The 14,634-nt window shown below is 42.8% G+C and overlaps 1 protein-coding gene across 7 annotated transcripts in view; it reads right to left on the reverse strand.

Annotated features, from left to right (window-relative positions):
- Positions 1-14,634, reverse strand: part of LOC115180502 (growth factor receptor-bound protein 10) — an 82,922-nt gene that overhangs the window by 27,801 nt on the left and 40,487 nt on the right. For 4 of the 7 annotated variants that reach the window (XM_029742648.1, XM_029742653.1, XM_029742684.1 and 1 more), the window contains 3 exons: positions 13,190-13,286; positions 1,502-1,760; positions 51-183 (listed from right to left, as the gene is read on the reverse strand). In XM_029742648.1, coding sequence (XP_029598508.1) covers positions 51-183; positions 1,502-1,760; positions 13,190-13,286 — 489 coding nt within the window. The remainder of the gene's footprint in view (positions 1-50; positions 184-1,501; positions 1,761-13,189; positions 13,287-14,634) is intronic. The other 3 variants (XM_029742662.1, XM_029742693.1, XM_029742676.1) reach the window with 1 other exon arrangement.

Raw genomic sequence — 14,634 nt, forward strand, 5'->3', positions numbered from 1 at the left:
GTTAGCTAAGCTACCATAGTAAGGAGTGAAGAGAAGGGTCTCTGACTTACATATGTGCCTGAGGGCTGACACGGAGGTAAGGACCCAGGGCTGAGGACAGGAGAGCCGGAGAGCTCGGGAAAGGGGTTGGGGATGGCCGGCAGAGAGGACGTCCGGAGCTGCTGCTCCTCTTCCTGCAGTCTCCTGAGAATCACAACATTCAGGGAGGACATTAACAAAGTGGGGGACAGACACACACAGACAGACTGAAAAAGCTGTTATGAAGCAGATGAATGCAGATCATGAGAACATGAGGACAGTCTCCCCTGATATAAACCCAATGCTTTGTGGCTGAGAATGAATAATGAATAATCCATGGTTTCACAGTGAGAGAGATTGCTGCCGAGCCGAGGCCTCATGCCCATTTCTCTCTGATCACTGCACTGTGAGCTGATTCTTTCTGCCACACCACAGGAAGACTGCCAGCGTTTGAGGAGCTACTAATTACATGCAATATTCATCAAACCATTATTTCATGCAGTTTCAAGAGCAAAGTGCCCATTTCATGACCTGCTGCAAGAGCAACAGCCTGTTCATTCACTGTCTGCCTGTCAATAAGAAACCGACTAGGGCCGCGTCCCCAATGGCACCCTATTATACCATTTATAGTGCATTACTTTTGACCAGGGTTTATAGGGCTCTGGTCAAAAGTAGTACACTATGTAGGGAATAGGATGCCATTTGGGATGGAGCCCCTGACTGTCAATCAGAAACAGACTAGAGGTTGGCTTGGCTTGATCAGATGACTAGCATCTGAAGTGAACTGCAGCAGCCAGGCAGATAGCCATCATTAGCATCTCTCTACACTTTCTCCAAACCCAAGCGGGGAGGGGAGGGGAGTTCAGAAGGAGAAGCGTTTGATGTAGTTCCATGTGAGGCAGGAGCAGGGTGCTATTCGGAGGTCAGGACTGAATAATAAACTGAACCGTATCATTTCAATCTGACAGAATACACCAACGATACAGCTCATTACCAGCCAGTGCCAAACTTTCTCTAGGGATCCAAAATAATGGATGCTACAACTCTGACAGACGGGTTTAGATTGCATTAAGACTGGAGGTGAATAAAAGTTCCTCTCAGCTTTTGGGAGTAGTTGACACCCTGTTTCTAGAATTAAAGAGAATTATAACTTGGTCTCCCCCTCTGCTAAGCTATGTTAGGACAGGGGAAAGTGACAGGGGGAGAATGGGTCACGCAGAGATTGCTGATAGGCAAAACGATGAACTATAATAAGCACATATACATGTCCTCACAGAGCATGCTGAGAACATGGTCCCTTGTTTAGATGTAGAGGACTTGTATCTATCAGGTGTGTGTGTGCTCACTAACAGCATGCCAGACAAACAACTGTGTCCAGTAAGTGCTGTGTGTGTGTGTGTGTGTGTGTGTGTGTGTGTGTGTGTGTGTGTGTGTGTGTGTGTGTGTGAGAGAGAATGTGTGCGTGCCAACACAGTAGACATACCTGACGGCGAGGATGTGCATGGGCTGGGAGTGTCGGAGTCTCTGTTTGGGGGAGGTGGTGCTGTGCTGCAGCTCGCTGTTGGAGGTGTGGGTGTGGGGGGGCATGGGGGCGCTGCGGTGGTGGTCGCGGTGCACATGCACCTGGCCGTTGTGCTGCAGGAGGGGAACCGACTCAGACTGCACGCTGCTGCATGTGGAGTACAGGCTCTCGAACGAGGAGTTCATGTCATTCACCAGCGCCTCCAGGTCCACATCATCTTCTGTAGGGGGAGGAGGGAGAGACAGGGAGAGTCTGTGTGAGTGATATTTACAGACAAACACAAAATTGTGTGTATGTGTGTGTGTGTTATATCATGCGCACATCCCAAAAATCTCTAGGGCACCAGGTTGACCTCTACTGTTCACGTGCTTTATTCCTGCAGGTAGGTTACATGTGTAAGAATCTACTTCTCTCAATACTCCATGCACACCCGTCATCCCCAACCAGTCAGGCAGTGTAGCTGCACACACACAAAAACCCTAACATGACGTAGCTTAATCATCATCCCCAACCAGTCAGGCAGTGTAGCTGCACACACACAAAAACCCTAACATGACGTAGCTTAATCATCATCCCCAACCAGTCAGGCAGTGAAGCTAATTCACCTGTTGAAACACTCCCTAAGTTAACTACATGTTCATGTTATCAAGGCTCTCTGGATTTCTGGGGAAGACTAGAGAACAAGCCGAGACCTGTAGTCTCAATACTCCCATCCTTCAGCTGGCCTCAGGGTAAGAGATCAAACCAGGCCATTGGTTAAGAGGCACAGAGGTCACTCCCAGTGAGTCAATGGTGGATGGAAGTTTTGACAGTTCAGAGTTATGTCCCAAATGGCACCCTATTCCCTATATAGTTTACAAGGTAAGGAATAGGGTGCCATTTGGGACTTAGTTAGTTTCATTACTGTGGGGGAGTGTCTGCAGGGCATGTCATCTCCTAATAATCATGATCTCTGAGACAATGGACAGCCAGTAAACTACTGATATTTTCTCAAGTTTCCCCTTTTATTCGCCATTGCTATACTGCAGTTACCTATTTCGCCGCTAGATGCTGCTCAAACTCTACCATGCAATTCAGGGATTTGGATGGCCACTTTGGCAATTAGAATGTTCTGTACTGTATGCTATTGTTACCTGTCTGGGCTGAGGTAAGTAGAAAGACCAAAGCAATTCTTCATTCATTTATTCTATGTTGTGGTTTTAATCAATTACTTTGAATGGTGAAATCTATAGCAAGTGCAACAGGGCACACCACATTTTCTAAGTGTTGCACCATGGTATCGATTGATTTGCAAGTGTTAAAAGGTATAGTATGAATTATAATTCCTTCATAATGAACCATTGTACGCATTTTCAAATGTAAAGCATGTAACTATAGCCTAATATTCAAACAAATAATGTGCCATTGAGAACAGTCCCCAGTATCTCCCAACAACCTATGCTGACCCAGTGATGCCGTTCCTACCCCCCCCCCCCCCATACAGAGCTGCAGCTGACAGACAGGCAGACTAATCTATGCCTTTTGAGGAACCTTTCCTGAAAAGGTGTCCCCTAACCAGCTGTATCACAGGTGCCTAATCTGTCAGTATAAATAGCCCCTTCTCTACAAGATCCTGGAGAGTTAAAGACACACGTAGGCTACAGAAGTGTACTGTACGGTCTAAAATAGCTTTGTGTTAGGTGAATAGTATTCATGTGTTTTCTAACAAGGTAACATAAAGTTACTTATACCTAAGTAATCAGGCATGTTGTCTACATGCCGCTACATGTGGGGGTGAAACTCTAGAAAGAAAGATCCAATCCGATCAAGATATTTGGGGGCGTGGTTGGATAATAGCCATACTAGATTGTCAACAATAAGTTTATGGCCCAATTTATTAGCTAGAACCGTGACAGGCAAACACTCACGCACGCACACACAGACACACACCCCCCCCAATGTGGCAACAGGGCCAGGGTTGTTTGTCTTTGACACTGTGTTTAGAAAATTGAAAAATTGCACTAGTGGGGCTTGGCAGAAGTTTTAGGGACATAAACATCTTTATTTATGCCCTTAAAACAAGCAACAGACAGAAGGCCTGGCCCTACAATATTACTGCCATAAATTAGACACTCTTAAAATACCATGAGAGCAGACAGCAGCGTTCATCAATTACCTTTGGCTCTGGAGCACGAGGACAACAAGGCAAGCCCAGACAGAGACAGGATGGGACAACAGGCAAAGCCAAGAATGGAATGGGGATGAAGCACAAGGAGAACAAGGCTAGCAGAGCCAGGGATTGAAGGATAGGATGGAATGGGAAGCGACGGGATGAGGATGAAGCATATGGACAACAAAGCAACCTTTAAGAGACGTTGGGTCGTTGAAAAGCGCTGTATAAGTCCCATGTAATATTATTATTAACAAGACAAGCACAGCCAGTGACAGGATGGCTATGAAGCACGAGGACAACAAGCATAGACAGGGATGGGAAGGGATGGAACGGGATGCTCGGGTTCAGGAACAGCAGAGGCTAGTGGGGCACAAGGCTAATAGAAGTTTGTCTGGAATAGAGCCAAGGTCAGGAGTAGAAAGTCTGGTCCATCAGAAGGTATTTGCAGGGTCAGGGGAGCACTTGAAGGTTTAGACACTTAAGCAATAAGGCACAAGTGGGTGTGGTATATGGCCAATATACCATGCCTAAGGGATGTTCTTAGCATGACGAGTGCCTGGATACAGCCCTTAGCCGTGGTATATGGGCCATATACCACAAACCTCTGAGGCGCCTTATAGCTATTATAAACTGGTTACCTACGTAATTAGAGTAGTAAAAATAAATGTTTTGTCATTCCCGTGGTATGCGGTCTGATATACCACGGCTGTCAGCCAATCAGCATTCAGGGCTCGAACCATCCAGTTTATAATATCTAATAATAACGTCCATTACTGTCTGTTATATGGCACCGGCTCATGTTGTATCAAATAATGCATCTTTTTTACATTTCAAGTAGTCCCTGAATTAGGCTAGAGAGACTGGACTGTCTAAATGATGTTGTGACCACAATCACATCTTGTCTTCTATGCGAGATCTACCAGGAAAAGGAATTCTAGTAGTAGTTATACAACTCCCTCCAGTGCCAGTAGCTAACACTAACCTGACATCCCCATGCAACATTGTCTCGCTGGTCTAGAGATCCGTCTCATGCAGAGGCAAGGAGAAAGAGAGAGAGAGGGCGCAGTTCCATTTCCTTAAATGGCGGTCATGCAATCTGAATACCTTATTAAGAGCAGTCATCTCACTCTCTGATTAAATCAATCGGCAGAATTTACATTTTGGATTGAGAACATCTCGTTCAGCTTTCAGGCTTATTTCGATATGGCTGAATAATACATTAGAATATAATAGCCTCTTAGAAAAAAATATAAACTATTAAAACCATGACTTAAAAATAACAGATATTGGCATAAGATGGAGGGAATGTTGGAACATAACTAACACAATTACAGTTAACAAATATGTATGCTTAATCCAGTATAAACTAAAGTATAGAATGTATTATACATGAGACAAAATTCACAAATGATACAGCACAACGGCAGTCATGTCTTAAGTGTAAAACTAATAATGACTCAATAATCCATGCCTTCTGGGAATGCTATAAATTCAAAAAGTTCTGGGTGGAGTTAGAAAGTTGTCTGTCAGAAGTATTACAATGTAAATGTACTTTAATCCGTCTGCCTGTATATTTCAAGACATGGCATATGAGGGTGCAGGGAGATACAAGATGGGTTGGAGAATACTTTTCTCGTCAATCGTCTTGAAAAAACATATACTTAAAAACTGGAAATCAACCAATCGTCAATCGTTAACACAATGGACAAATACTAATTGAACCCACATCATACTCCTACTTCTACACATATGCTCAGTCAGTCTAGAAGAGCGTCCATCCAACTGTAAGTCTGACAGCCTATGACAACAACAGTCACAGACAGACCCCTATTCAGGTTATTGTCTGTCTAATTTAGGGCCTGTCCTGTTTGTATTCCCTATATAGAACACTACTTTTGACCAGGGGCCATAGGGCTCTGGTTAAAAGCAGAGCACTACATAGGCAATAGGGTGCATTACCTAAGCAATAGGGTGCATTACCTAGGCAATAGGGTGCCAGTTGGGACACACACTGTCAGTACTGTAGGGGCCAAGCCGGGGCTGGCTGGTGGCGGGGCGTAGCGGTTAGCATAAAGCCCTCCACCGCGACAGAATGGTTCCCCCGCTCTCTTCCCTTTTCACTGTCTGTTATTAACTTGCAAAAGGGAAAAGGATGGCAAGCCCTGGTGATAACTCCATAAAAGCTGTTTGGGATGTTTCCGATGCTTAGCAGACCATTATATGGACCAAATTCAATATGGCTTTTCTTTACAACCACTCAGTAATGTATGTATTCATTAGAATCTTCCTATCTGAATGAATTATGAGTGGCGTCGTCTCAACCAAATTTCCCCTCGCCCTTTCCCAATGTACTGGTGCTACACACACACCTACTAAACTAAAGGGAAATAATATGTGTGATAGTTTTTGTCTTGCTCTTATCAGGAGTTCGGGATAATAAATCAAAAAGTACTTTAGTAAAAGTGATGTGTTGACAACGTAGCCCAGTCCCTCTAACCAGCCACTGTCAATTAGCATTCAAATGTGTAGGAAACAAAGGGGAGCTGGCATGGCTGGGGAGGGTGGAAGTCGGGATATGGCACAGCGTCCTTGGGATGTGACGAGGAGACCGGACGATAGGAAGACAACACAGGGAAAAATGGCCCACGTGAAAGGAATCAGTGGACCCATTCTTTCACGGTTCACGCAGATACAGTCTTAACTGTGTAGCGTGGTTCTACAGGGACAATACTGGGACAATACGGAGTACCAGTACACACCCACTGAGGACAGGAGGGGTGGAGAAAAAGCTAAGCAAAAATCAAAGCCCAATCAGAATGAGCAGAAGCCTGTTCTTGGGAAACACTTAATCAGTTTAATCAGCATATTTAATTTACATCAGCTACCATAATCTCAAAAGAACCACCCTCCTCACCACTAAAACCATGTCTTTCCTCTGAGGAATGTGTGATTGGATATTGCCTGTTCCAAAACCTGAGCACCAGCCGGGGCAAAGAATATATATATATATTATCCTTTATTTAACTAGGCAAGTCAGTTAGGAACAAATTCTTATTTACAATAACAGCCTCCCGGTGAACAGTGGGTTGCCTTGTTCAGGGGCAGAATGACCGATTTTTACCTTGTCAGCTCAGGGATTCGATCCGGAAACCTTTCAGTTACTGTCCCAACGCTCTAACCACTAGGCTACCTGCCGCCCCAAGGGAATAACTTTGGGAACAGGACTTACATTTTGATACTTGAAATACAAGTTAACTTCTCAACTAGAAAGTGTATTATTGGAGTGCATTGGTACCATTGATAGGATTTATTACCTAGCAACTGTGTCTGTCTGGGTTTGGGGCTGGGGCAGACACACCCACACTGCCATCAGTCTTGTTTGTCCCAAATGGCACCCTATGGCCCATAGGGCTCTGGTCAAAAGTAGTACACTATATAGGGATAAGGTGACCTGTGGCCGTTGGTCTAAAGTAGTGCACTATAAGGATAGGGTGCCATTTGGGATGCAGCCACTGCTGCTGCTACCCTGGCTAGGTTGTTTGGGAGCAGCAGGATCTCATCCTCATTCTCCACCCACTTGCTCACTCCCCACTCCCGTCACGGATTGAACAATGGTGGGCACTCCCTCTCCAGCCAATCTTCACACCAATGCAATGCTTTTAAATCCATGACGGGGAAGTTCACACTTTGGGAGAAGTGTGGAGAGTCATAATGCAGCCTTCAATTATAAGTCATGGTGGAGTGGAGGAGGCTGGGGCTACGTCTCAAATGGCACCCCATTCCTTATGTAATGCACTATAGGGCCCATAGGGCTCTGGTTTAAAAGTAGTGCACTATTAAGGGAATAGGGAGCCATTTGGGACTGAATCTGGAGGACATACATAGCTATAGGCTGAGGCTGAATCTCAGGGGCCCCTCCTCAGCAGGGTTGTTGGGATCCAGACACGGCAGGCCCAGGGAGGGGCTAGGCCTGGCAGGGCATTCTTCTCCAGGTCCAACCCCCCCCCCCCCCCCCCCACCAACAAAACACTTCATTTGGATTTCTTTCTCTCACTTCTATGAGGCATTAACAACATCAACTTAGTGAATAATGTTAAAAGGGCCAGAGATAATTAGACACCTGTGATAATCTGAAGTACCCAAAACAGCCACTAGATGTCTTGTGATAGATTACATAAAATCCTTGAAAGATACCAACATTCTGGTAGTTTACTGGTAAACGTAGAAAATTTCCAGTAATATACCCTCCCTTTGCAACCCTAGGCTGAAGCATAGGGCTGAACAATAGGACTGAAACATAGGGCTGTACTCAAAATGGCACCCTCTTCCCCTATATGGTGCACTACTTTTGACCAGAGCAGTGCCCATAAGGCTCCGGTCAAAAGTAGTGCACTAAATAGGAAATAGGGTGCCATTTGGAATGCACACAGCAGTGTTTATCTGATCTCTCCTGCTAATCTCTCTCCTACCTTCCCAGCTCCTCTCATGGGAATGTATGGGAGAGAGAGGAGGAACCAATCTTTTTGAAGAAAGGGGAGCGTCCCATGGGGTTTCTTTAAGAATGGAGCCCAAACACATTATTCACTGCATACCACAGTCCTGTATGATAAAGATCTCATATTAACCCTTCAGCGACCAGACCGCACCTGGCCTTCAGAGTAGCCTAAGTATGAACATATTAAATAGTAAGTCAATAGTTAAAGCAACAACACTGAACTAAAGGCAGACTGCAAAGGCTGTGAAAGGCTGCAAAGGCGATGAATACTAGACTACTACTGCACTGGTAAATAGGACTTTATGGAAATTATGGCAAAACTACCACACAAGAGACTTAAAACCTTTAGTCCCATTAACAGCCCAACACAACACCATGATACCCACACACACACACCCACACACAGTACCAACGCAAAACCCAAATAATCTTTCACCTCCTTTCGGACTAGTATTAATTCTCATTACTGACGTACTTAATTATCTGAAAAATGATAATCTGCAACAGGATGTAGCCATGTCAACAAAACTGCACCTTGACATCAAGACATTTCATAACACAACAATGTTATAGCTTCTTATAAGAACATGTCATAACATACCCGGGTCAGTTTCTACAGTACACTTGTGTGTGTTGACAAATTATATCAGTCCTTTTAAAAGCAAACCTATAATAAACTGCTTCAATCCTTCTCATTCCTGAAATATCAAATTATTCAGGGTGCCGTTCCAACAAAAGCATGTTGTTCTTTCTGCCTAAGCACCAATGAGGTTTATGACAAACACACAAAGTAGGTCTTAGCCCTCAGCTCTATTAAAATCCTATAAGCACATGTGTGGGTTTTGGGGAAAATGAGGTCAGAATTTCACAGAGGATTATAGCACTACAACAATGTCATAACACCAGAAATATGTTCCAGAAATATGTATGAGCGTTGATGTCATAAACATTGTGCTATGGATTTAGGGATGAGCATGAGTAATTGAGTCCTCAAATATTCGAACGGATGTCAAAACTTGGACTTTAAGCAGAGGCAAAACAAATAGAATAGTGTGTGGCGACAAAGTGTTAGGCACATCGCTCTCCAAGCACGCTCTTCCGCCAATTTGTGCTATTTCATTGATTTCATGGTGTGAATTGTTTGTCAATGTTTATGAATTCCCTGCTATATATCAAAAGTATAACCAGTAGTAAATGTAGGCGTTAATCACTGCAGATTGAAATTTTCCCCCCCGCGCTACATCAGTCTACTCATACAGGACTAATAAAGGCCCAGCATTACTTTTGTGGGAAAAAAAAAAAAAGTATATATTTTTTTTTATTACGATTTTTCAGTGGGTGTTGCAGCACCTTCAGCACCCCTACTTTCCACAGCCAGGCATGTCTGTCTGGTTTCTCCATCTTGTCACTATTGTGTGAACGTGCACGCTTGAGTGTTGGCTATACCTGGCCTGAGCGCCAGGATAGGCATCGGCATTTTCAAAATGCAGACCATCAACAAAGCTGTGTTTTATGTTGAAAGTCCGTGTTTTAAAAAAATTCAATAGTGATCAGGGGTGTGCAACTATATTTTTACTTCACAGAAATACCATTAGTGCAACACTTTATTCGGAAAATAGCTTCATTTCCATCAGAGTGCAAAGTTATTTGGTTAACAGCTACACAAGTAAATGAGCTTACAATGAAAAATCTATTTTTTTTTTTACAAAAACTATGCATGGCCGTCATACTGTAATTCTAATGTTTATCCTTAGAAATGTAGCCAGCCAATTCCTAATCTAATGTTTTGCTTGAAGTTAATCTTGCATTTTACCAGATGAAAGGAGGTTACACCAAGAAAAGTACAGGAGAAAAGTAACTACACATCTGTCAGAGCGCTGTCTGCTGATAGAATCCCAGTTAGTGAACTGTCATCCGAGTGGAGAAGCACAACTGAAGCACAAAATTTGTCTGATGCTGAGCAGAAATTACAATAATAAACATTTTGCAGCAAGATATTTCTTATGCGTTTTATCCTCTTTTTTGCATGAAAAACGGGGACAAGCAGCAGCAGCAATCTCGCATCAAATATTTTGCCACTGCAAAGCGCAGCTTGGACACACCTACTCATTCAAGGGTTTTGCTTTATTTTTACTATTTTCTACATTGTAGAATAATAGTGAAGACATCAAAACTATGAAATAACACAAATGGAATCAGGTAATAACCAAAAAAGTGTTTTTTATATTTTATATTTGAGATTCTTCAAAGTAGCCACCCTTTGCCTTGATGACAGCTTTGCACACTCTTGGCATTCTCTCAACCAGCATTATGAGGTAGTCACCTGGAATGCATTTAAATTAACAGGTGGCCCTCGTTAAAAATGTATTTGTCTAATTTCTTTCCATCTTAATGCATTTCAGCCAATCATTTGTGAAAATGAAATGTATGAAATGTATGTATTCACTACTGTAAGTCGCTCTGGATAAGAGCGTCTGCTAAATTACTAAAATGTAATGTAAATGTGTTGTGACAAGGTAGGGGAGGTATATAGAAGATAGCCCTATTTGGTAAAAGACCAAGTATATATTATGGCAAGAACAGCTCAAATAAGCAAAGAGAAACGACTGTCCATTATTACTTTAAGACATGAAGGTCAGTCAATACAAAAAACTTCAAGAACTTTGAAAGTTTCTTCAAGTGCAGTCGCAAAAACCATGAAGCGCTATGATGAAACTGGCTCTCATGAGGACCGCCACAGGAAAAGAAGACCCAGAGTTACATCTGCTGCAGAGGATAAGTTCAGCCCAACTAAATACTTCACAGAGTTCAAGTAACAGACACATCTCAACATCAACTGTTCAGAGGAGACTACGTGAATCAGGCCTTCATGGTCGAATTGCTGCAAAGAAACGACTACTAAAGGACACCAATAACAAGAAGAGACTTGCTTGGACCAAGAAACACGAGCAATGGACATTAAACCAGTGGAAATCTGTCCTTTGGTCTGATGAGTCCAAATGTAAGATTTTTGGTTCCAACCAATGTGTCTTTGTGAGACGCAGAGTAGGTGAACGGATGATCTCTGCATGTGTGGTTCCCACCGTGAAGCATGGAGGTGGTGTGATGGTGTGGGGGTGCTTTGCTGGTGACACTGTCTGTGATTTATTTAGAATTCAAGGCACACTTAACCTACATGGCTACCACAGCATTCTGCAGCGATAAACCATCCCACCTGGTTTGCCCTTAGTGGGACTATCATTTGTTTTTCCACTGGACAATGACCCAACACACCTCCAGGCTGTGTAAGGGCTATTTGACCAAGAAGGAGAGTGATGGAGTGCCCCATCCGATGACCTGGCCTCCACAAATCACCCGACCTCAACCCAATTGAGATGGTTTGGGATGAGTTGGAACGCAGAGTGAAGGAAAAGCAGCCAACAAGTGCTCAGCATATGTGGGAACACATTCAAAACTGTTGGAAAAGCATCCCAGGTAAAGCTGGTTGAGAGTACCAAGAGTGTGCAAAACTGTCATCAAGGCAAAAGGTGGCTACTTTGAAGAATCTAAAATCTAAAACACTTTTTGGTTACTACATTATTCCATATGTGTTATTTTATAGTTTTGATGTTTTCACTATTATTCTACAATGTAGAAAATAGTAAAAATAACAAAAAACTTTTGAATGAGTAGGTGTGTCCAAACGTTTTACTTGTACTGTATATGGGGGAATTTAGCAATTACAACTTGTTATCTGTAATGGTTATGATAAATTAGGAACTGTTGCACGCTGTTGGCATATAGATAAATGTACACCAATTTTTTTCCAGTGTGGGTCTTGTGTACTAAAAATATTGTTTGTTTTTCATTTGAGTACTCGAACAGTAAAAGAAATGTCAAATGCCCCTATATGGATATCAGACAATGCGTTATCAAAGGGTCTATATTAATAATATTGACCAATGTTGAAATGTATAGTTTCAACAATCTAAACAATGAACAGTTGCCTTTCAAGTATACAATGGTTATCAATGCATTCCTTGATTGATTCATTAATTCTCTCAATCTGATCTTGATATTATGGAGGGAGGGAGGTCTTTGCACATATTAAACATTTTGGGGCAAATATTTTTTGCAAAGCGTTCTTTTCTTTTTTTTACCCTAACTCTCATATTATTATAAATCAGTCGTAATGGAATCACTGTGAAAATGATTTGATCTGTCTCCCCATTCACAAATTCCAGTGCTCTCCCTTAGTGAAAAAAATGGCAATGTAATTTCTGCTCCATTTATTTCCATGACAGCACCAAGCTTTCTCATACACTACCAGACAGTTCAAAAACCTTCAAGCTTTACCTCCCATGCTGGGGCAATATTGTGCGTAAATCTCATGCTCCGATTATCACAGATGAAATTTGTATAGCACAATTAGATTGAAAGCTTAATTATAATGGCACCCCATGTCTTTACAAATCACCCTTTGAACTGCTGAAATGTTTACAGCGGAAGAGCCCCCGAATATACATCCTAATCTGAACTTAATGAGCGGCAGAGCCCTCTGCCATAAAATGTGTCAACAGTAACCCCCCACCCATATCAAAGTGCTCATGCATGCACACACAAACACTGAAAAGACACACACACACACACACACAACTGTAGATTAAAGCGGAATTCAGAAAATGAGACAGCAAATCTCGGATCTGGGAATTAACAATGTGATAAGGATCGTCTTGAAGCTGCAATTCCAATACAAATAGGCCGCATCTCAGAACAAAATCTTGTTAGTGACGTTAGTATTCTCAGAGCAAAAAACTGTGATTATTATTATTATACATTTTTTTAAACAGTTGTCTTTGTTTTCAATTATGCAGCCTCAAATATGTTGCATCCTAGTTCTGGACCATCAATACTTACACCATATAATTAGTCTACATCTGTCAAATCATTTGAGCAGAGACACAATAATCTAATGAATATTTCCATGCCGATTTCTAAGTACTGATATTCTTAGAATACCAACCTTGATGGTTAGGAGAGTTCCGATTGGTTGACTTCTGGAAACTCGGCCCAATTAGATCTGCTGGTCTGTGATTGGAGGCTCGGTCTACATTGTCCTGCTGAGAAAAAAAGCCAACAGAGCAGTCATGCCAAAAGCGTTTATTCACAACTTCAGAATCACATCAGAACACTGGGTTTGTCTTTGTCTATCTAGTCTAACACGCAGAGGAACACTCATTTGGTTAAGACCGTATTGTATGCAGTATCAATCTGGTCAATTATGAGGTTAAAAAAGCAACACAATCTCATTGCAGTGCGTGTATGCCCAAGCGCGTGTGTGTGGGTGTATGTCTGTGTACAGGCCTATACTTGGCTCTCCTCCTGCTGGTCTAAACCAGAGCATCCCCTCAGAGCAGCGTGGGGCACTACCATGAAGAGGCAACATACCAAGTTGCCTCTTCTTCCACCCAACCACCCCATGTTTTAGGCTGGATATGAGATCATGGTAAAGAGACTAATGAACTAGAACCAGTAAGGAAGACTCCATACTAAGTAAGCTGTTGTCTTCAGTCAAGGCCTAGGAAGCAGTTTTAATTTTTTATTTAACTAGGCAAGCCAGTTAAGAACAAATTGTTATTTACAATGACGGCCTACCCCGGCCAAACCCGGAGGACGCTGGGCCAATTGTGCACCGCCCTAGAAGGACTCCCAATCACAGCCAGTTGTGATACAGCCTGGAATCAAAACAGGGTCAGTAGTGATGCCTCTAGCACTGAGATGCAGTGCCTTAGACCGCGGCGCCACTCGGGAGCCTCCCAGTTACTGTGGCAGTAAGCTGTTGTCTTCAGTCGAGGCCTAGGAAGCAGTTACTGTGGCAGTAAACTGTTGTCTTCAGTCGAGGCCTAGGAAGCAGTTACTGTGGCAGTAAACTGTTGTCTTCAGTCGAGGCCTAGGAAGCAGTTACTGTGGCAGTAAGCTGTTGTCTTCAGTCGAGGCCTAGGAAGCAGTTACTGTGGCAGTAAGCTGTTGCTACCTAGTTTGTCCTAGGAGATGAACATTGGGGTTGTTATTTTACCTGAAATGCATATGGTCCTTTTTATTGCTGGATCTTTGTAAAGTTTTGACCAGGAGTCATACAAAATTGTGTGTTCATATACTCCGATGATTAATCCACAGATAAAAGGGGAAGCCTAGTTAGTTTTTAGTTAGTTATCGTTGATTAATCTCTCCTCTTTCATCTTTCAAGCACGTATGCTTTGTATGCTTGTGAAAACCAATGAGAAGATTGCTGCGTGTCAAGCGTCTCAAATAGAACCAAGTTCTATTTCAGCGTTCGGCAACGCAAACACTCGATGTGCATGGATAAAATGAGTGAATAACATGTACACGTTAATTTATATTGCGACGCTTGCGCATGAAGCACGGCTGGTCTGGTTTCCCTGTTAGTCCACAGCAGAAGTTTTTCAG

This window comes from Salmo trutta, chromosome 3 (assembly GCF_901001165.1).
Source record: "Salmo trutta chromosome 3, fSalTru1.1, whole genome shotgun sequence".
In the NCBI taxonomy this organism is placed as follows: domain Eukaryota; kingdom Metazoa; phylum Chordata; class Actinopteri; order Salmoniformes; family Salmonidae; genus Salmo; species Salmo trutta.